Source organism: Candoia aspera, chromosome 3 (genome assembly GCF_035149785.1).
Source record: "Candoia aspera isolate rCanAsp1 chromosome 3, rCanAsp1.hap2, whole genome shotgun sequence".
Taxonomy (NCBI): domain Eukaryota; kingdom Metazoa; phylum Chordata; class Lepidosauria; order Squamata; family Boidae; genus Candoia; species Candoia aspera.
Window position 1 is genome coordinate 207,776,068 of NC_086155.1, and position 19,990 is coordinate 207,796,057.

General features: G+C 49.9%; 1 protein-coding gene across 2 annotated transcripts; it reads left to right on the top strand.

Annotated features, from left to right (window-relative positions):
- The first annotated feature begins 1,715 nt into the window (after positions 1-1,715).
- Positions 1,716-19,724, top strand: LOC134494518 (ubiquitin carboxyl-terminal hydrolase CYLD-like). 2 transcript variants are annotated; one of them, XR_010067682.1, is made up of 15 exons: positions 1,716-1,791; positions 4,804-5,295; positions 5,712-5,993; positions 7,796-7,871; positions 8,777-8,973; positions 9,448-9,601; positions 10,434-10,569; positions 10,706-10,816; positions 11,262-11,353; positions 11,934-12,000; positions 12,642-12,774; positions 14,201-14,309; positions 15,988-16,106; positions 16,954-17,094; positions 17,308-17,399. XR_010067682.1 is itself a non-coding variant. In XM_063299740.1 (15 exons), the coding sequence occupies exons 2-15, from the start codon at positions 4,822-4,824 to the stop codon at positions 18,043-18,045; spliced, it is 2,355 nt and encodes a 784-aa protein (XP_063155810.1). In that variant the 5' UTR covers positions 1,716-1,791; positions 4,804-4,821; the 3' UTR covers positions 18,046-19,724. The 2 variants fall into 2 exon arrangements, 1 of the variants encoding a protein (XP_063155810.1); XM_063299740.1 differs by lacking the exon at positions 16,954-17,094 and adding an exon at positions 17,861-19,724 and having other exon boundaries at positions 17,308-17,527.
- The last annotated feature ends 266 nt before the right edge of the window (positions 19,725-19,990 follow it).

Genomic DNA, 19,990 nt, shown 5'->3' on the forward strand with positions numbered 1-19,990 from the left:
TGCCCTCCCCTTCGCGGCTCCCGCCCGGCTTGGAGCTTGGACTGAGTTTTCCGCGGCTTTAGCAGAGACGGCGGGGTGGGGGTGGGTCATTCTGTACGAAGCAGACGCGGGAGGGGGCTGACTTGGCCAGCTTCGTGTACATTCCCCTCGTTCTGAGCGTCTGCCCGGCAAATAAATGTGCTTCCCATCCCAGTGTTGCGTTTCCGAGGGCCTGAGTTGATGGGGCGGGGTGCGCGCAGAACCTGGGGTCTGCTTCGAAGCAGAGCTCCGGGTTGCCTTTGCGGCTCAGCGGAAGCCGAGGGAGCTCGTAAGGGCTGGGATCCGGGGGGAGACGGATTGTTGGGTGGGGGAACCCGGGGGCGGCGGGAGGAGCGACACCGGAGCATCTCCGGCCCTCCGCGGTTATAGCCGCACCTGAACCCCCGTGATTAGCCGCTGGGAGGCGGGTGGGGGGAGCTTTCCAGCCTGGGAGGTGGACGTGGGCCCCCCCGCCCTTCTAAAGGGGGGAAAAGAAACCTGCAGCGGCCCCCACTCCTTCCCCCCAAGAGCCAGCCAGGGTGGGGGAGACGGACTGCTTGGGGGGGTGCAAGGGCGTCCCTCGGAACCCCGGACTGCCGCGGAGGCTGGGCACAGGGGCTCAGGAGCCCAGGCAGGTCCAGGGTGGCCCGAGGCAGTTTCCCAAGCAGACTCGGATCGTCCTTGGATGGGAGGCCACCAGGAAACCTCCCGGCCGTAGGTTAGGTTGAAGGGGCTCAAAAGTGTCCCGGAAGAGGCGATGCAAACGCTTGGATGGCGTTGCCCCGAAAGATCCAGGGGGAGTCCATGAAACCACAGGGACATCAGCTGGCCTTGAAGGAGCTTTGAGCCTTGACAGCAGGAGAGGAGACGGGGGAGCGGAAGCGCTGCTCGGCAGGAAGGGGGCAAGGGGCACCTGGTCAGCCTCGGCTACCTCGAAAAGGGCTAAGCGGGGTTGGTTATCATTGGGAAGGGGAGACCACGAGGAAACCCGGGGTTGCAGACTGCCCTTGGAAGCTGGAAAAAAACCCTCCGAAAGAAGCCACGAGGCTCGAGCGGTGCTCACACTAGACTTCGTGGTTAACGCTACTTCTATACCCGCTCCCACGTTCCGGCTGAATTTCTGCCGGGTCTCTGCGAAAGAGGCGGGGGAGCAAAGTCACTGGGGCTGAAGCCCGCCTCTCCTTCCCGCCAGGGAGCCTGCGGCGCCCCGCTTCTTTATCCAGGGCGCCGGCTGTAAAGGGGGCGGCGGGGGGGTCTCGGCGAGAGCTTTCGGGGGCGTGCGTTGCAGGGGACCCCGATGCCACATTCGCCCTCCAGAACCCGCGAACTACAGTGCCCACCACCCTCCGCCACCGCCGCTGCGGACAACAGGCTCTGCAGTCCGCCGCGTCCGGACGCACCCGGCTCGCGTAAAGTCCCCAGCTGAGCCAGGGGGCGGCTCTCCTGCCCCGCCCTCCCCAGTTGGCGTTTTCAATTGGCCAGTCTTGATATCCATCAAGGTGAGGGGGAGGGAAAGGAGGACTCTCCGCCCTCCCTTCGCCCCCACCCCTCCCTCTCGTCGTTGATTGGGCGAGCCAGCAGGCCGGCGCCCTCTTTTGTCGTTTCGGTTGCCGATTGGCCATCCGGGGGTGACGTCAGCCTGTCGCCACGCTGGCTGCGCCGAGCTCAGTTTCCTCAGAACTTTCCGGAGGAGGAAGCGCGGCGGCGGCGGCGGCGGCGGCGGCGGGTCCTCTTCCGCCTTCGGAAGGGGGCGCGCGGGCGACGAAGGCGGAGGTGAGCTGGCCCGGCCTCCCGCTCCGTCCCCTCGGAAAGCGCCCCTCCCGAGGGGCGGCCATGGGCCCGAGAGCCGCGGTCGGGCTGGGCGGCCCCGGAGCTGCCGCTGACCCGCGGGGCTCCTTCCCGCCGTTGGAGGAAGGCCGAGGCCCCGAGGGCCCCTTGGCGGCGTCGCCCGGCCCGGAGCGGCGTCTGAGGGACTCGCCCCCCGCCTCCTCCGGGTGCCTCGGGTCGCACCCCCGGGGAGCCGAGCCGGAGCAAAACCGGGGTAGACGTCGCTCTCGTCCTCGCGATCCGTGCCAGCTGGTGGCTCTTGGCTCCGAGCGACCAGAGGGAGGTTTTCTCCGTGACGATCTCTGCCTAACCCGGTCTTTCGGGTCTCCCAACGGGGCACCCATCGCTGCCGTAACTGAGTCCACCCACCTCGCTGCTGGTCGTCCGCCTCGTCCCTTTCCTTCCGCCTTTCCCAGCCTCAGGGCCTTCTCCAGAGAGCTGGGTCTTCGCGTAATGTGTCTGAAGTAGGACAATTTGATTCCGGTCATTTGTGCCTCGAGTGAGAACTCTGGGCTGATTTGTTCGATGATTTATTTATTTGTTTATTTATCAAATTTATCACTGCCCATCTCCCCCACAAGGAGGGACTCTGGACGGTTCACAATAAAAACAGTTAACCATAGTGTAATATCAATAATATACAATAATATCAATATAAACATATAAATACGTTAAAATATTTAACATCCCATTGGGGGAGATGGGTGGTGATATACATTTAATAAATAATAAAAAAATATAATAAGATCCAGATGGCTAAAATATTCTCTCTGTCAGCAAGCACACAGGGCAATTCTATGGAGCTAACCATCCCCAAGAAGAACTATTCTCTTTCCCACCCCAGGCATGTTGACAGAACCAGGTTTTTAATTTTTTTCAGAAGTCCAGGAGCAAGGGGACCTGCCTCAACTCCATGGGGAGAACGTTCCAAAGGGCAGGCGCTATTGCAGAGAAGGGATGCTTCTGCGATCCCGCCAGATGAAACTCTTTAACAGATGGGATCCGTAGCATGCCCTCTCTGCATGCCCGGGTGGGACGGGTCGATGTAATGGGGACGAGACGGTCCCTTAGGTAGCCTGGCCCATGCCATGTAGGGCTTTAAAGGTCATGACCAACACCTTGAATTGGACCCAAAAGCAGACTGGCACCCAAAGCAGCTCGTGCAGTAAAGGTGTTACATGTGTCACCCTAGGGGCACTTAAAATTACCCATGCGGCTGCATTCTGGACCAACTGTAGCTTCCGGATACTCTTCAAGGGTAGCCCCATGTAGAGTGCGTTAACCAGGGCATGAGTGACTGTTCGAAGGGCCTCTCCGTCCAGGAAGGGGCATAACTGGGCCATGAAGTTGAGCAAAGGCCCTCCTGGCAACGACTGCCACCAGCTCTTCGAGCAGGAGTTGTGAGTCCAGGAGGACCCCCAAGTTACGCACATTCATTGCTTTATTTTCTCAGCTGTCCACGGTATTCTCAGGAGCCCTGATGCCCTGCCCTCCACCACCCCAGCTCACCTGGCATCTTTTGCAATTTGCAAGTGGCCTCTCCAGGAACCAGAGTAAGATTCATTCCAGGGTGTCATAGGTTCGCCATCACTGGTATAGACCCATCACGGCATCTGAAGATCTTTTCCAAGGCCGCCTTCACGGCTGCTCCGTCAAGTGCCAGTCTGTGCCATATTTCTTGACTGCTTGTTCCTTTCCTGTTGGTGGTTGATCCTAAAAGGCAGAAGCTCTCCTCCACTTTGATAGGTTCATTGCCAATTCTAAGGCTGGTTGTTCTACCTGCTGTCAGTATTTTAGTTTTCTTTATTTTTAATTTTAGTCCCATTTTTTCACTGTGCTCCTTAACTTTTGTCACTAGAGCTTGCAGACCCTTTGCATTTTCAGCTATCAGGGCAGTGTCATCAGCATAGCATAGCCTACTGATGTGTCTTCCTCCAGTTTTAAAACCACGCTCATCTTCTTCCAAGCCAGCTTCCCTTAATATATATTTCACATATAGGTTGAATAAATAAGGGGAGAGGATGCAGCCTTGTTGCACTCCTTTGCCAACCCGGAGCCAGCCTGTTTCACTATGCTCTGTCTGGACCGGCTTCCTGACCTCTGTGTAGATTTTGCAGCTTGACACGTTTGACACAATCAAAGGCCTTTCTATAATCAGTGAAGCGCATACGGACTTCTCTTCTGTATTCTTTAGCTTTCTCGGTTACGCAGCATGCCTCACCAATAACGTTTCTCCTTCCTCCAGCACCTGGCATCTTCCTTCCATGTAGGCACTAATCTGCATTGGATGACTGTTATTTTGGTAGCATGTGAAATTAAGGGTATTGTATGATAGTCTGTGTGCTCTTTTAAGTCTCTTGTCTTTGGTATTGTATGTAGACGAATCTCTTGCAATCTGTTGGCTCTTGTGTGTTCTGCTGATTTGCTGGCATAATTTGGTTAGAATCTTTACAGATTCTTCTTCTGTTGCTTGCTATATTTCTTTAGACATTCGCCTTCTGACTTAGTGATGAACGGAATGCTGATGTAACTCCATCTTGTGATACTAGATGTTCTTGTAAGTAGGGAATATTTTCTAGGGCATCTTGGATGTTGACATCTCTCCTGTACAGCATGTCAAGATACTCCTTCCATTATTGTTTCTAGTATAAACGTATAGTAAACGTAGTTGACTTGTCAACTTTTTGGAGCATCCTGACAAAGCCATCAAAACATGTCCTATGAGATTGCATTGGAACCATCATTCTGTGAAGGTGCTTAGGATTGCTTTCAAATGATTTTCATCATTCTCGATCTAAGTAAATAAATGATCTGTGGAGATCAGGGATACATATGCTGGAAAATATGCTGTTTATCTTCTCTAGCAGTTCATATTTAAGTGTGTATTTTGATTATGCTATTTTTATATGAGAAAGAATAATTTTGGTAAGAAGTTCATGGTCTATTTGTTTATTTTAGGGCTGAAGAAGTCCTAAGATGGATTCAACACTGTTCACACAGTGTTCTTACCAGCCTTCACAATTGGATAAGAATATTTATTACATCTTGACTGAAAACTATCGTTATGGCAGCAAGCTTTTTCATGCAGGGAGCATGTGTTATTTGAAAGAACGGATATACCTGGAGCACATTAGCAGAATATCCACTCGCATGTGGAGGTTTGTCATGGAGGAGGATGGTACTGTGGTTACCATGGATGTTGAAAGTCTGCAGCCAGTAAACGAGAGGATGGCTGAGTTCCTTTTAGCCATTAGTAGCGTTCAGGAACGCTTGAACTGTTTTCTGGACAGGCAAGTTCTAGATGCAGCCATGGGGGCTGAACAAGGCCAACAGGTCTTGGTAGATCTGGATGATCAGATTTTCCCTGCTACCATCTGCTATATTGGAAAACTCCACCAGAGCCCTTTACCATCAGGGGTCTATCCAATTTATTTTGGAGTGGAATTGCAGGTAAGATGGGTTAAAAAGGACATTTTTTTTCTGTGCCCGAACATGACAAAGCAGTAAGCTTAGCAGACATGTCTCTTCATCACCTTGAGTTGATAGGGCTATATGATGAGTTTTTAACTTAAGCATGAATAGAAAAATGTTCTGATTTAGAGCATGGAAATTTAAAATTAGTGGTACCTTATATTTTGAGCTTTGTTCTGTTGAATATTTGTTGTACAAATCTAATTCTGGTAAAAAAATATCATAGTGATATAGACTGCCCACAGTATCAGGATTCTGCTGGCTCCTCTGAAGGGTTTCTGTGTTCATATTCACAGCTGCCACTGTTTCGAACGGAAAGGGGCTAAAGCTGAGACTGTCCTGTTTTATCCCTGGCTGAGGATATAACTAACCACCTCTGTCTGCTACTTCTCCAGGGTGACGGTGAAGGCAAAGGCCATTGTGCTGGCACCTACAGCGGCACAGAGTACTTCAAGTGTAAACCAAAGTGCGGCCTTTTCGTGCCATTTAACAAACTGCAGTTTCTGTCGGCATCAGAGAATGACAAGGTGGAGGAGAAGGCCACACCGAAGATTGAGAGAATATTGCCGGTGAAGATGGGGGATACCGTTGGCTTTTACCTGGATGATGCCTTCACACGAGGAATAGCAATGGAAGTGTATAAGAAAGGAAATGACTGGATGGTTAAAGTGTGTCCGGTAAGAAGGGCTAGAAGAGAAATTGATTCCCGAAAGGTCAGAATGATGATACTGCCATTAAAGGAGGGCGCAGTGGCATAGGTGGTTCGATGCCAGCTTTAACTGAGGAAGTGGACAGAATGGCGCGCTGAGTGGGTAGCTGGGCTGAGCTAATCTTTTGCTGCACCTGCCACATGCTTTACAGAATAGTGCAGAGCACTCAGGCCGAGCAAGGCCTGTGGCTGAAGCCCTGGAAAACTGCTTCATCTGCCTTACCAGTTGCAGTGATTTAGAACAGCCTTTTCTGTATTGGCTGTGTTGCTGAGAGGGAGTTGTAGTCCTCACCCATTGGGCTGGCATCTGCTGTGGAGGGTGCATTATAAGAGGCTGGGGCCCAAATAAGTCTTTCCGTCCATGCATTTTGTGACTCGCTTGGTAGGATCAAAGTTCCTATGCACAGGTAGTGCTGGGAACAGTTGCCAACAGTAATGGCCGCCTTATTCAGAGAGAGCAAATGTGACTGAGTCTTTCAGTAGATTTCTGCTCCCTTAGATCAGCTTGCTTGTTTGTGGAGGAAGGAAATGGGCTTTCTAAATGTTTGTAATACTTGCTTTGAGGAAGGTACAGGGAAATTGGAAACTAATTAGCTCATGGGCGCCTGATGTCTCTGCAGGGGCATGGGGACATAAAATATTAGGAGACATTTTTGTTATAATGGAAACACCTTCCTGAGAAATTGTAATAAAGAAACATGCCTATTTAAGAGCAGGAAAAGTAAAACAGATTAGTCACTTGTTAGTGATAGGAAGAAGGCATTTGTTACCTATGAGCATGGTAGAAAATGCCTCTTCCTCGTCACAACGGCCTGAATTTGTAAAGCAGAAAAGGCAGTGCTTTGTTTTGTTGGGACATCTTTTCATCTTTTATAAGGATACACACACACACACACATACACCCACAGAGAGAGATGATAGATTGATATGAAATTGCCCAAGATTGCCAAATTTCATGAGGTTCTCACAATCTGACCCCTGAGAATATTGGCAAAAAACATTGGTGTCTCTTGGGAATTGCTGATTTTGTGGGGTTTAGGCTAATTTGGGGGTTCTATACTGTAAGTGCCATTGGGGGGGTGTCCACAAATGTTGTGTTGCCAACTGAGGTTCTGCAGGATTCTCCAAAACGCTGTTAGTCTTTTCATAAGATGTAGGTTCCCAGCAGCTGTTGTCAGCATCCCTCTTGAACTGAGTGTGGCACCTTGTAAGCCCCCCTGAATCCTTTGTAACGTACTAGGCTTCCTTTGCAGACAAGCAAGGGTGGTCTCTGAATACGTACTTGTATTTTTCTGAAAGGAAAACTATTTCCTCCAACTAATGTTATTTTTAAATAAGAGAGTTGTCTTAGATAATCCAAGAATAAAACATAGTGGCAAATGTTATCCAGACTACCTTTGGAGTAAAGAGAGTTTCATTTCTCATAAATACAGGATGATTTTGTTTTTGGTTAATATACGACAAAGAAAAATGTCTTCCTGAAAGATGACACCGTAAAAACAATCCTCTAGAGTAGAAATGGGCAAAGATTGGGCTGAAACTCACACTATACCTTGCCATTGACCGCACTGGGCTGTTAAGGCATGGAATCCAGTGGCGTAAGGAAGGCGACCCATTGGCCATGTCTTTTCTAGGGTAAATTCCTCAAAATGAGTGGCGCTTTTGTAGAATACCCACAGCCGTGTTATGTCAGAAGACAGGAGAAGGGTTACTCCACAGTCACACTTAGGTCTTAAAATCCAGTTAAGCTTTCCTTCTCTCCTTTTTTAGGAGGAAGAAGGCTCAAGAGATGTGTTCCGAGATATCCCTCTGGATTCAGTGGTGAAGGAGGAGCTGCTCTCCTTAGGTAAACGGGCTGTCTGGACAGCCTTGGCATTTTACTGGCCTGTTTCTGGGGGGTGGCTGGGACGAGCAATCATTTCAGTTCTCCTGCAGGACAGTGGTGGGGATTTGAATAGCAGCTTCTTAAAAGGGCATGTGCCCAGTCCACACACGTGCCCATGACCGTTTCCATGAATTTGTTTGATTGGGACAAAGCGGCTGCAACTTGCTTAGTTAGTTCTGTTTCCCTTTGAAGCCCAGTGACGTTGATGATGCAAAAACACCCTTTTGAGAGCCTTATTTAGGAGTGGGAAAGAGAAAGTGAGAAGAGGCCTCGTTGTTTGAGTGAAAACACAATTTTCTGTCGTCTCTGCACTGATTTGGTAGATGTGCTGCTGAAGCAAAAGCCTGGTGCTTTCTAACCATAACAGATAAAATGCAGAGGTAAACGTTCTTGAAAAGACTTGCTCAGTTTATTAGAACTACTCCTGCTGAGTTCGTGGTCACAGCCATGTGGTTTTCTTGTTAACAGTCCCAAAATGGTTTGTTGTCGCCACCTTTGAGATGTTCTTTTTTACTTCCCAGTCCTGGGATTTCCTTACAGTTTCCCACCCAAGAACTAACCAGGTCTGTCCTGGCTCAGTTTTGCTATTGGGTGAAAACTTGATAGTATCTCTTTACTAGCAGAAAAGGAGGTGCCTGACAAAATGTAGAGGAGAGTTAATCTGAAAGTGAGACTCAGCTGGATCTTATGTTGCCAGAGCGATTATTGCAAATAGTCAAATACACCAGAGCAGGATGACAGCTGAAGCTCTCCCAGACACACCTGTTCCTATCTGGGCTTTTAGCAACGAGGAGGGCAAAGCGTCCTCAAACAGGAATTAAAGTGTTAGATAAAACACAGGCATTCCTTTTCTGTATTTGACGCAGACACGGATTCTGGGCTCCAGGAATATCTCAAGCGTAAGAGAAGTGAGAGCACAGAGACTCTGGAGAACAAGACCTGCTCCCTTGATGTGAACTCTGTGGTCCAGATCAACGTAGACAAGGGAAATGCCGTGACAGGGACTATCCGTTGGATTGGCTGCCTGCCTAAAGCCCAGCAGAAGATGGCTGGCGTTGAGTTGGTAAGAGACCTTTGTGCTGTTCCTGGACTCGCGCGCTCTTTGATGTGCACTTTAGCTCCAGGCTTTAGCAAGATCAGGAACCCGAGCAGAAAGCTATGCCTGTGGATGCCTGCAGAATAGAAACTCGTCCTCATCCCCAGCAGCTGGGCCTACCAGTGCCAGAGCCCGTGGAGATGAAAAGGACCACTGATCTCAGGGGCTTCTCTACTGATCTTTCTGGAGCCAGCAGGCTTTTGAGGGCTGCTGCTCAAAGGTCACAGCGGATGGTGTCTCCTTGGGGGTGTTGCTCCGTGGTTTCCTCTGGCCCAGGGGGTGGTAATGAAGAAGCTTGCAGTAAAGTGCTCCTTGTCCCTTGATTCAGATCTTGACCTGGCCACCCTCTTCCTTCTCACCAGTCATGATCAATCTTGCCCAAGAGGTGTTCTAGTATTCCGTTGGATTTTCTTGGCTGAGAAACGTTATCCTCCCTGACAGGACGAAGAGAAGGGTCTTTCTGATGGGGAGTGGCAGGGCGTGCGCTACTTCACCTGCCCTCCCAGACGGGCCCTTTTTGTGCAGCTGGAGTTGTGCCAACCAGACTTACGTTTCCAGGGAAACAAGCACCTCTTCCTGGAGTCCTCCGCATTCCGTAAGTCTCTTCTCTGCAGCGGCTGTACGTCGAGTCCACAGAATCCTTGGTGGCCATCAATTTGAACCCTTGGTCAGTGCAGGAGTACAAGTTAAAGTGTCCCTAACGGATGGCTCTTTAGCCTCTGCCCAAATGTCTCCAGGGAGAGGGAGCCCACCATCTCTCTGGATGAGGGCGGCTGAACCTCAGCCAGGAGGAACGAGGGGCTCATATGAGCCTGGGAGGTGGCGGGTGGGAGGAAGGCCTCCTGCCAGTAGGAAAGCTGCCTGCCTCCAAACTTGGCAGAGCTTCACAGTCTCGAACTGAAATACAACTTTTAATATGATTTCGGTTATGCCATAACTCACTGGAAGTAAATCGTCTCAGCCGTCAAACAGAGACAACGAGGTGAGATTGCACAGAGGTCTGGAGCTGATTCTGGAGGATGTCGGAATCCTAGAGTTGGAAGGGGCCCTTGAGGCCCTGAAGCCCAACCCTCTGCTCATTGCAGAATCCAAAATAAGGCTTCCCTAACAGATGGATCCGCTTGAAGACATCTGGTAAAGGTGAGCGTGCCGCCTCCCTTAGTAAATGTCGCGCTGCGTAGGAAAGTTTTCTGAACATGCAACTGGAATCTGCCTTCCTGTAACTCCAGACCGGTGTTTCTCAACCTTGGCCACTTTAGCTGGCTGGGGAATTCTGGGAGTTGCAGTCCACCCATCTTAAAGTGGCCACGGTTGAGAAACACTGCTCCAGACCATTAAGGCATGCATCTCAAGAGAGAAAGTCACATCGTATTGTTGTTGTTGTTATTATTATTATTATTTGAACAGAGAATGCTGCTCTGTTTCAGGTGACACGGATGGTCCAGCTGTTCTGAGCAACTCCCCTCCCCTGAGAGACGACGTGGCTGTGAATGTCCTCGAAGGGCGGATGAGAGGGATCCAAGGCCACTGTAACTCCTGCTACGTGGACGCTGCCCTTTTCAGGTTGGCAGCCCTACCGCGCTTCCTTCAGGCTGCAGTGGAGGGCGGTGTCCCTTTTCCCCCTGAATGTCACTGTCCTCCACTCTGATGTGTGGCTGCCAGCCCAGTGGAGTGACTGGCGCATCCTCTCTCGTCACAGCCTCTTCTCCTGCACCTCGGTGCTGGACTCCATGCTCTACAAGCCGCCTCGCTCTGCCGACGGGCACATTCAGGAGATCCTCCGGGACAAGATCGTCAACCCCCTGAGGCGGTAAGTGCTCTTGGGGTCTTTGGATCAGCTGCTTCAGAAACCCTCTGCTGGACACCTGTGTGTATGTTGTGCTGCCACTGCTGTTCCTGTAGAAATGACCTTCGGTGTCGCGCGTCAAATTCCGCAAGGAGCATCCATTTTAAAATAGCCACCAGAAGCTCAATTCCTACCTGCTGCACCTGGGAGGGCAGACCTGGAGGGCGCCTGAGAAAATAGTTGGACCAGGCTTGGCGTGGAGTTCAGTGGCCTAAACTGAAGCCATCGTGTAGCTGTGTGTTTCTTCCCTTCCACCTCTTAGAAGCAGAATAAGTTAAGCCAGAAGTTGTAGTTAAGGCATGGAATGCAGAGAGCTGGGATTTTGGAGACCCGGCGTGCAGATGATGCCCCCAAGAACTTAGCTGTCGATCGCTTCTTCACTCTTGCCTTTTTCCTGTGTCACAAACAGGAATGGCTTTGTCGCTGCCAAGAGTGTAATGGATCTTCGGTGCCAGCTGACTGAAAAAGGGCAGTCCTCCAGTTTCGCCACTTCGGAGAAAGGTGCTTTCCCTCTCCCTCCCTCCCTCCCTCTCTCATGTTTTGTGTCATGGCGCAGATTGCTGAGCTGCCCAGGGATTCGGATTTCAAAACTGAGGGAATGAAGACGGACTTGGATTCCCCGAGATACTTGAGTGTGATTGTTGTGGGGATGATGGGGTGGGGGGTAAAGAGATGTTGTCAGCTGGATTCCCATGTTAAGCAGTGGTTTGATTATCTGTGTTTTATGGAATAAACTAGAACTGGCTGGATTGGGCAAGATGCTGAGCCAAAGCCAAAGCGAGGACCGCATGTTTGGTGAACAGGCAACGAATTTTAAGAACCCCCTTAGCTAGTTCCACGCAGTACCGCAGAGTGTGAAGTTAAAATCCTCGTGCCTTTCCGCGATCCTTTCTTTTGTGACTAAATCACCACTTGGCGATCCTTCCTCGCCAGCAGAGCATCAGCAAGATTCTGTGGGGCAAGGGCTTCTTCAGAGGAAGGTTTCAGCTGCGGCTGCAGCAGCTTTTGTTCTCTGCAGAGGGAGGGGGCAAGGGTGTCGTCTGGTGCTGCCTCTGACCCGGAGCGCCCTCTGCCTTTTCAGACCCCGAGGAGTTTCTGAACCTCATCATGCACCGCGTTCTCGGACTGGAGCCGCTTTTGAAACTGCAGTAAGTTTTTCCCACCTCCGTTCCGTCCGCACCTGGGTTGTGGCGAAGAGAAGAAGTGAGAGTGTCGGAAGGGGCTCCCTCTCCTTTGAGACGCAGTCAGTGGTAGGTGCTGGCTTGGATGCTGGGAGGCGCCTGCCAAGAGATCCCTCCCCAGCAAGGGAGCATAAGGAGGGGGAAGGGGGCCCCACCCCGGCCTAGGCGGTGCTGCAGAGGGGCTTAAAGGAGGCCCCTGGGAACCACAGGGAGCTGCTTTTCCTCAAAACGGAACATCATCAGGAGGAGGTTCAGAGAACGCGATGCCAATCGATTCCTTTGAGTTGCTTGTGAATTAATATTTCGATGTTCAAGTGTGACCTGATGGTGGTAACTTGAAGCCTCAGGGAGCAGAGGTCATTTAAGGTGAAGCCTGGAAGTCCAGGTCCCTGCATGCCATTTTGGAAGAGGTGGTGTGGATAAACCCCACCCTGGCTCAGAAGGGAGATGTCTTCCTCCTAGCTGCATCCCTGTGGTGTCGTGGATGGGAAGGGGAAGCGCCCACGCTGCAGCTTCCCTCCGCGCGGCTGAAACGGCAGGAGTTCCTTTGGTTCCCTTTTGGTGGGTGGGCCAGAGGAGACGGCTCACCACAGGCCTTCTGTTCTCAGGTCTGGAAGACTGAAAGAGCAGGAGTGTTACTGTTACCAGATATTCATGGACAAGCAGGAGAATTTGGTAGTGCCCAACGTACAGCAGCTAGTTGAGCATTCCTTCCTCACATCAGACCTCAAACTGGTGGAGGTGAGTTATTCGGTCCTCCTCCGTAGGTGCTTCTGCGTCCCACTTAAGTGGTACGGTCTCTGCCACGGGGTGGAGAGCTTGTGGCTGGCTTTCTCCTCCCCGCATGCAAGGGCATCTGGGAGTTGCACTCAGCAACACCTGGAGGGTCCCTGATTCTAGAACACCACCTGGGTTTTCACTGGAGGGTGGATCGTACTGGGCAGAACCTGGCAGGGTACATACAAAATGTACAAATTGTTGCTTTTCTGTAGCTTTCTGAACCCAGCAAGTCGGAGTATATTCCGTATCCATGATTAAGCAAAGGACGGATTAGTAGGTTGTTGGAAGACGAGCCCATATGTCCTGATTTTTGGCACAGAATAAAGTTTGCAGATCAGCAGGATGTATGTTTTAGGGTTAGGGTGAGGGTGGCATTAGTAGGTGGCCAGGGGCATCGGCGGGGGGCAGAGGATCAGAGTGGTGCAAGCAGTATTGTGACACAAGCCGCACCCCTTTTCCCTGTGTGTCTTGACGCCACACGGCAGCCTTGGCAACCCAGTACTGCTTTGGTCTTTCTGGCAAAAAGTGCCACCTGCACATCCTTGGCTGATCTTGAAAAGCTAAGCAGAGTCAGACCTCATTAGTATTTGGACTGGAGACCACAGGGAAATCCCAGGGTTGTAGACTAGACTGGGGAGTAAAAAAAAATAAAAAAAAAATCAGGCATCGTGGGCCATCCATTTCCATCTTGTTAAGAAAACCACTTGAATATATCCAGAAAGTCACCAGCAGTCAAGAGAAGTCTGATGCATTGGGGAGCGGCCTCAACAGTGGGGCGTAGGCTTGGTCTGGCCAAGGTCCCAGATTCCATTCAGGGTAACAGAAGAACCTGCTCTGTGGAAACTTTGATGCTAGTCACTGCCAGTGAGAAAAAACAATGCTGCCAAAGGATTTTGGTCCAGGAGGAGGCCCCGTTGAATATTGCTAGGTAGTTGTATTCACTTTGGAAATACTATTTACGTGGAGCAAATAGGTGTAAGGCTCTCTTACCTGATCTGTTCAGTCAGACAAGGCTCTTCCAGTGTCATTCTGCTGGACCTCTCTGGAGCACAGGATGCCAGGAACAAAGACTAAGTGTGTTGTCTCCAAGGGGATGGAGCCCTAAAGAAGCAGGTTGAGCGCTTGGAGAGAGCGGGTCATGGAGTGACTTGGTCCAGAGTTGGCCAAGAGGCCCTTCTCCCTTGTGAGGGTTCTGTAGGAATTTCAGCAGCACAGCTCTGTAGGCAGAGATGAGAAGAGCTGGATCTGCCCAAATGGCCTCTTGGAAAGAGCAGGGCCACATGCTGGGGGTGAACGTCACAGAAGCTGAGCTTGTATCGATGGCCACCACCCTCCGTAACTGCTGCTTGCCTCCAGACCAGGCATTCATTTGCATTTCTCCTTCTAGATCCCATCCTGCTTTATTCTCCAGATGCCTCGTTTTGGGAAGGAGTACAAAATGTTCAGCAAAATCATCCCTTCCTTGGAGCTGGACATCACTGATCTGCTGCTGGATAGTAAGTTATTGGACGAGGGAGGCATAAACACTCAGTAAAAATCTTCCTTATGGTTTTCTGGAAGTGAAGCTGATGATTGTCCCACAGTTGGCCCTGGAGGTTCAGTCCAGCTCCAGAAGTGGACCCAGACAGGGTCTCATTCCAGCCTATCAATTCATGGTGTTCCTGTTCTTTGGACCCCCTTTTCCTCTTAATTTGAGCACTCAAGACTGCTAATAATATTAAACACTCAAGATTCCTAATAATATTCACTTAATATTATAAGCGAAGCTCAGACAGTGTTTAATTTAGTCAACATTTATTTAATTTATTCAACATCCATGGTTAAGCAAAGCATGGAATAGCGGGTTGTTTGAGCATAGCCCAGGTATCCTGCTTTTGTGCACAGAATAATTGTGCGGGCTAATGGAATTTATGTTTTGTCGTACCAAGATGAGGATGAAGGGGGCATTAGTAGGTGGCCTTTGACCTCTGTGGGGGTGGACCAGGGGGAGCAGGGTGATGCAGGCAGGAGCCTGATGACACCACATGTGCCCTACCCCTCTCCTATGCGCATCTTGGTGTTGCACCTCTGCCCCCAAAGCAGCAAGAGTCTGTGCACACCATTGCAGGTGGTTAATACCTGCACGATGCTCCCCTTGGTTTATAGAGGCTCCATTCTGGGATAGAACTGCAGATCACAAAGCATGTTGAGACCCCGAGCCCGGGAATTAGGGCACCCCCTTCTTCCCACAAGCACTTCCTCCTGCTTCTTCCCAGAGTGGTGGTCTGGATCAGGCCTGTTGCGAGGATCCACCCTTGGCCGCCGCATTCTCTGTGGCATCTCGGTCCTCTGCAGCTGTTACTTCTTCTCCATCCCAGGTAGCTGTTTTGTGATCTGGGAATGGGGAGGGGAGGAGGCTCTTGATAGTGCAGGCTGTGGTACCGTTCAGTGGCGTGATCAAGAGCCCCCTCTCCCAAGACCAGGAAAGGGATGCATGGCTCAGAGAACCCCACGAGAGTTCTCTGAAGGGAAGCCAAGTGCCCCCCTTCCATCACGAGCTGAGGAAGCCACTCTGAGCAAGGCCAGCCCCCACAAGGATCCTCACCACTGAGATGCCCTAAACCAATGTTTCTCAGCCATGTCAACTTTAAGATGTGGGGACTTCAGCTCCCAGAATTCCCCAGCCAGCATATGTTGGCTAGGGAATTCTGGGAGTTGAAGTCCACACATCTTAAACTTGACAAGGCTGAGAAACACTGCCCTAAACCCCTTGCACTATGCGTATGGTTACAAAGAGAAGGCCCAAACGGCAGGCATGTGAAAACCTTTATGCGTAACAGGTCTGGTCTCCATCAGTGATGGATAGGCAAAACTTGGTAACAAGTCTAGGGTAACAGGAGCCCCTGTGCAGAAATCCTCACAGAACAGTTGTCAGGATGAGGAGCTGGAGACCTGCCAGGCCTCTTGTCTGAGGGGAGAACTTCTGTGGTCCTCCTTTCTCACTGAGCCACCCAGAGTCCTGCTTGTGGCCTCGGTGAGGAGTGATTTGGGTGTTTGCCCAGCAAGATGCTTTGGATCTGGCTGTGACATCAGGAAGCCCCCCAGAAGGCCTCCTGGTTCTCGGTGTCTGGTCTCTCGCGGGTTGCAGGTGAAGGGAGAAAGATGCAGGAGCTGATTCTTGCCCTCGCACTTCAGGTCCCAGGGAGTGTTTTGTGTGCGGCGACATTGCCACTCAGGAATGCTCGGCGTGCTTCAAAGACAGGATGTTTGCTGACACGGGGCTGAAGCAATACTGCGACTCTTGCTGCAGTCAGGTCTGTGGTTTTGCTTCAGGGAACGCTGGGGAGGGTCTGGGCCTGGCCGTTCTGATGAACAGCATCAGATGTTCATTAGCCTTTGTTTGTACTAAATCCCCTGAGGATAACCCATCTTCCCAACAAATCCTTGTCAACATGTTCCTCCACTGCCTGGTGGAGTTGATTTGGTCAAAAGTGGCACAATTTAGGGTATCTCTTCTCTTACTGGATCTTCTGATATCATAGCGAGGGGGACAATATTTTATTCTTTGTCTATTTAATCAGAGGCCCTGTGGGTTACGTATACAGTTGTATGCAAAAGTTTGGACACTCCTGGTCAAATTCTGCAATCTTGAAGGGAACGGAGGCTGATGCAACCTCTACACATGGTGCAAAGTTAAACACAGCATCTTTTTGCGTATTTGAATCCATGCTTACTATTATTTGCAGTAGTTTACAGGTTTTTTTAAAAAAAACAGTAAATATGGCAGATTCAGTTAGGTCAATTTTTGGTCAGCACTTTTTATCACCTCCTTGGCAAGAAATAACCGCTTCTAAACATTTTCTGCAGCCAGCTAAGATACATTATATTCTGGCTTTGGGTATTTTTTCCCACTCTTCCTTTCAGAACTCTTATTAGCTTAGAAATACCCTTAGGTCTCTTTGCATGTTTGCAAGTTTTCAATAATATTCAAGTGTAGGAACCGTGACGGCCATTCAGTGGTCTTTATCTTTTTTTCCTGCAAATGCTTCAGGGTTGATTTGAAGATACGTGTTGGGGTGCTGAGATAGTCAACTGCGTTTCAGCTTCAGTTTATTCAGAATTAAAGTCAAAAGTTTTTTTCAGCTTGAATATAATCCATAGAACTCTGCTTATTTGTGGAATGATCGTTTCCTGTGTCCAAGGGCCACATGTGGCTTTCTTTTAACATATGCTGATACTCTTTTCCTCTAACTTACCAATTTAGAAGAAGATCCCTAAGAGGAGTTTTCTCAAGGAACATTGGTATGAAGACTTCATCCAATACCTACGATGGGTGTCACAGTCACCCTTTATGACGCTTCCTTTTTTAGCTGTCTGACTGATTTCATTCTTCACCTCGCAAGCAGAGTGTTTTGTCCAAGGGAAAGGCGGGGGGGGGATCACATGTTCCCAATAGCAGGGTCCACTGCCTCGGAAGCCTCACAGGCCCACAAGTTCCCCCTTGTTCATCTTCAGGCTCACTCCCATTATTGGCGAAAAGCCCATCGGACGACAAAGCTGCGTGTCCCCAAGGAATTTGGTCGGGACAGCCGTCGCGATGGCATGCGGGTGCCCCGGGAGAAACTGGAGCTGTTTGCCGTTCTCTGCATCGAGACCAGCCACTATGTGTCCTTTGTGAAATACGGGCCAGAGAAAGAGAACTGGATGTTTTTCGACAGCATGGCAGACCGACACGGTGGGCTTGCCTTTCTGGCCCAGAGTTTCTGCTTCTTTAAGGGTTGTGTGGGCACACGTTCAGCTCCAAACATTGGGGTGCCTGAGAGCTTTGGGGGTGATTTCTGGAAAGGGTCTCCCTCTAGACCAGCATTTCTCAGCCTTGGCAACTTTAAGATCGGTGGACTTCCACTCCCGGAATTCTCCAGCCAGTACTGGGAGTTGAAGTCCCCCTATCTTAGTTGCCAAGGCTGAGAAACAGCGCTCTAGACTCTGCACCAGGCAAGGTGGATGAGCCAGAATGTAGCCTACTAGCCAAACGTTTCTGCAATCCATCTCTGTTTCCTTGACTTAGGTGATGAGAATGGCTACAACATCCCCACTGTGTCGCTGTGCCCAGAGGTCGCCAAATACCTGGAGATGCCAGTGGCCTCCTTGGCTATGGAGCAGCCTCGGGACATGGAGGGAGTTGCCAAGCGCCTCTTCTGCGACGCCTATATGTACATGTACCAGAGCAAGAAGATGGCGCTTTATAAATGACTTCTGCGCTAGAGGCATGTGGCTTTGGGTCACCAGAACGCAGAATCTCAAGTATTTTTCTACAGCTGTTCTCTTCCGCTGCTTTGTTTACAACATTACCTCCCAGGAGCTGAGGGGAGGCAGCCTTGTTAGCCAGAAGCATCTGCGGTTCAGTCTTCTGCAAACCTGCATTTATCAGCAGTGTGGGAATGTTGCTGGTGGAAGAATTTCATCAACACACCCTCAGTTCTCATTCCCTCTCAACTGAGCTTTTGCTCTAATCTTCAGGCTGATATGCCTGGCCCTCCCTTGGGCCACAGCTACGGAACATGGAAGCTGAAGGCCAGGTTTGGGAAAAGACTTTCTGGAGTGTAACGCTGAAGAAGGAAGCATCCAGCCCAATTTCCCCAGATTCGGAATCCCATGAGAATTCCTCTTCCTGAGCAGGGTGGTGGGGATTTTGTGTCGCCAAGAAGGAATTCTCACAAACCGTGGCGTGCGTTTGACTAGGAATCCTAAGTGACCGATATCGGTTACTCTTTTGCACATTTTCTTTTTTATTGGTCCCTGGGCATCTATTGCAGTGCCCAGCCCTGAAACTGGCATTTTAAGATTAGGGGCTGTAAAACTAGATGCCAGTTGGGGCTTCAGGCTGAAGTTTCATGTTGGATCTGTATCTCAGGATGGACATACAGCAGTCCAAGAATCTATTGCCCCAAATCTTGGGGGAGCCCCACATTTTTGCTTCAGCCTTTTCATTTTTGCTGAGACAGCACTGTGTGACAAATATCAGCCCCCAAGCGAAGCAGTCAGCATGCCGGAGGGGCAGCAACCGTGGGGCTGAGCTTCTGTGCCCCTGATGTCGTTAAACTGGGCTCTCACAAGGAACCCCAGCACAGCGCTCAGAAAAGTATCTGGTGAGCCCTGCACGTCCTAGCCAGTCATTATTTTCCGATGCAAACACACACACCTCTGTATTTTCCTGTGAAAATTCTGGAAAGATGTATAGATGACCTTTCCTAAGTCTTGTAATTTTTTTTCCCCTGTAGGCTGATCTCTGTTATCAATCCATGTAACCTTATCTTCCATTTCTAAGTGCCAGAGTTATCAAGGTTCTTCCTTAAGTATCAGCTACAACAATCCTTTGAATAAGACACACCAAGGCTGTCTTTCTAGGCCACATGGATTTTATACAATCATTCCTCTGACTGATCCCCGTTTCTCTCCCACCCCCAACCCTAAATGGTTTTCTTATTTTCTGCCCTGGTAAATACTGTGAAATAAAGCTTGCAGGGAGAAAAGTGCCTTATCTACGTGGCAGCGTGGATTAATTCTAGCCCTTTAATTGGATGCTCTTTTCTCCTCTAACGATGTATTGTGATATGTTGTTACTAAGATTCTTGCACTTCAACCTCAGATCAGCACTTCAATTTCTGCACTTTTCAGACAATGCTGCCTTTTTAGGGAGAAAATAATACTTGATATAAATGTTGAAGCTCACTGGGGGCACACTGGCAAGTACAGCAATAATTAGATTGTATTTATGCTACAACTACTGCGTTTTATTTTGTTGTGGGCCAGACTCAGAATTTGCTTGCTTGTAAGCTTTGTTGGTTTAATCAGTGCCTCCTGCTGTTTCCAAAAGCCACATTCTGAATTAATTGTGTTAGCTCCATCTTTTCAGTCTGTAGCCCTTCCTCCCTCCCTAACAGAAGGAACTTTTTGTATGCGTGATGTCTATCTGAAACATGTCTTCCAATAGAGCCTCATTTCTGACTTGACTTGTGCATTTGTGTTTTATTGCCCTGGAAATAGGTATCTGTACAGGGAAGAGAGCTCCTAATTCGAAACTGGCTGTTTTTCTCCTTGGCTGTTGATGTGGGAGCAGATGAGCCTGGAGGTTAAAACAGAACTTTGAGGGGTGGGCTCCTCCTATTTGCATTTTACCTTAGGCTGTATTAGCCAC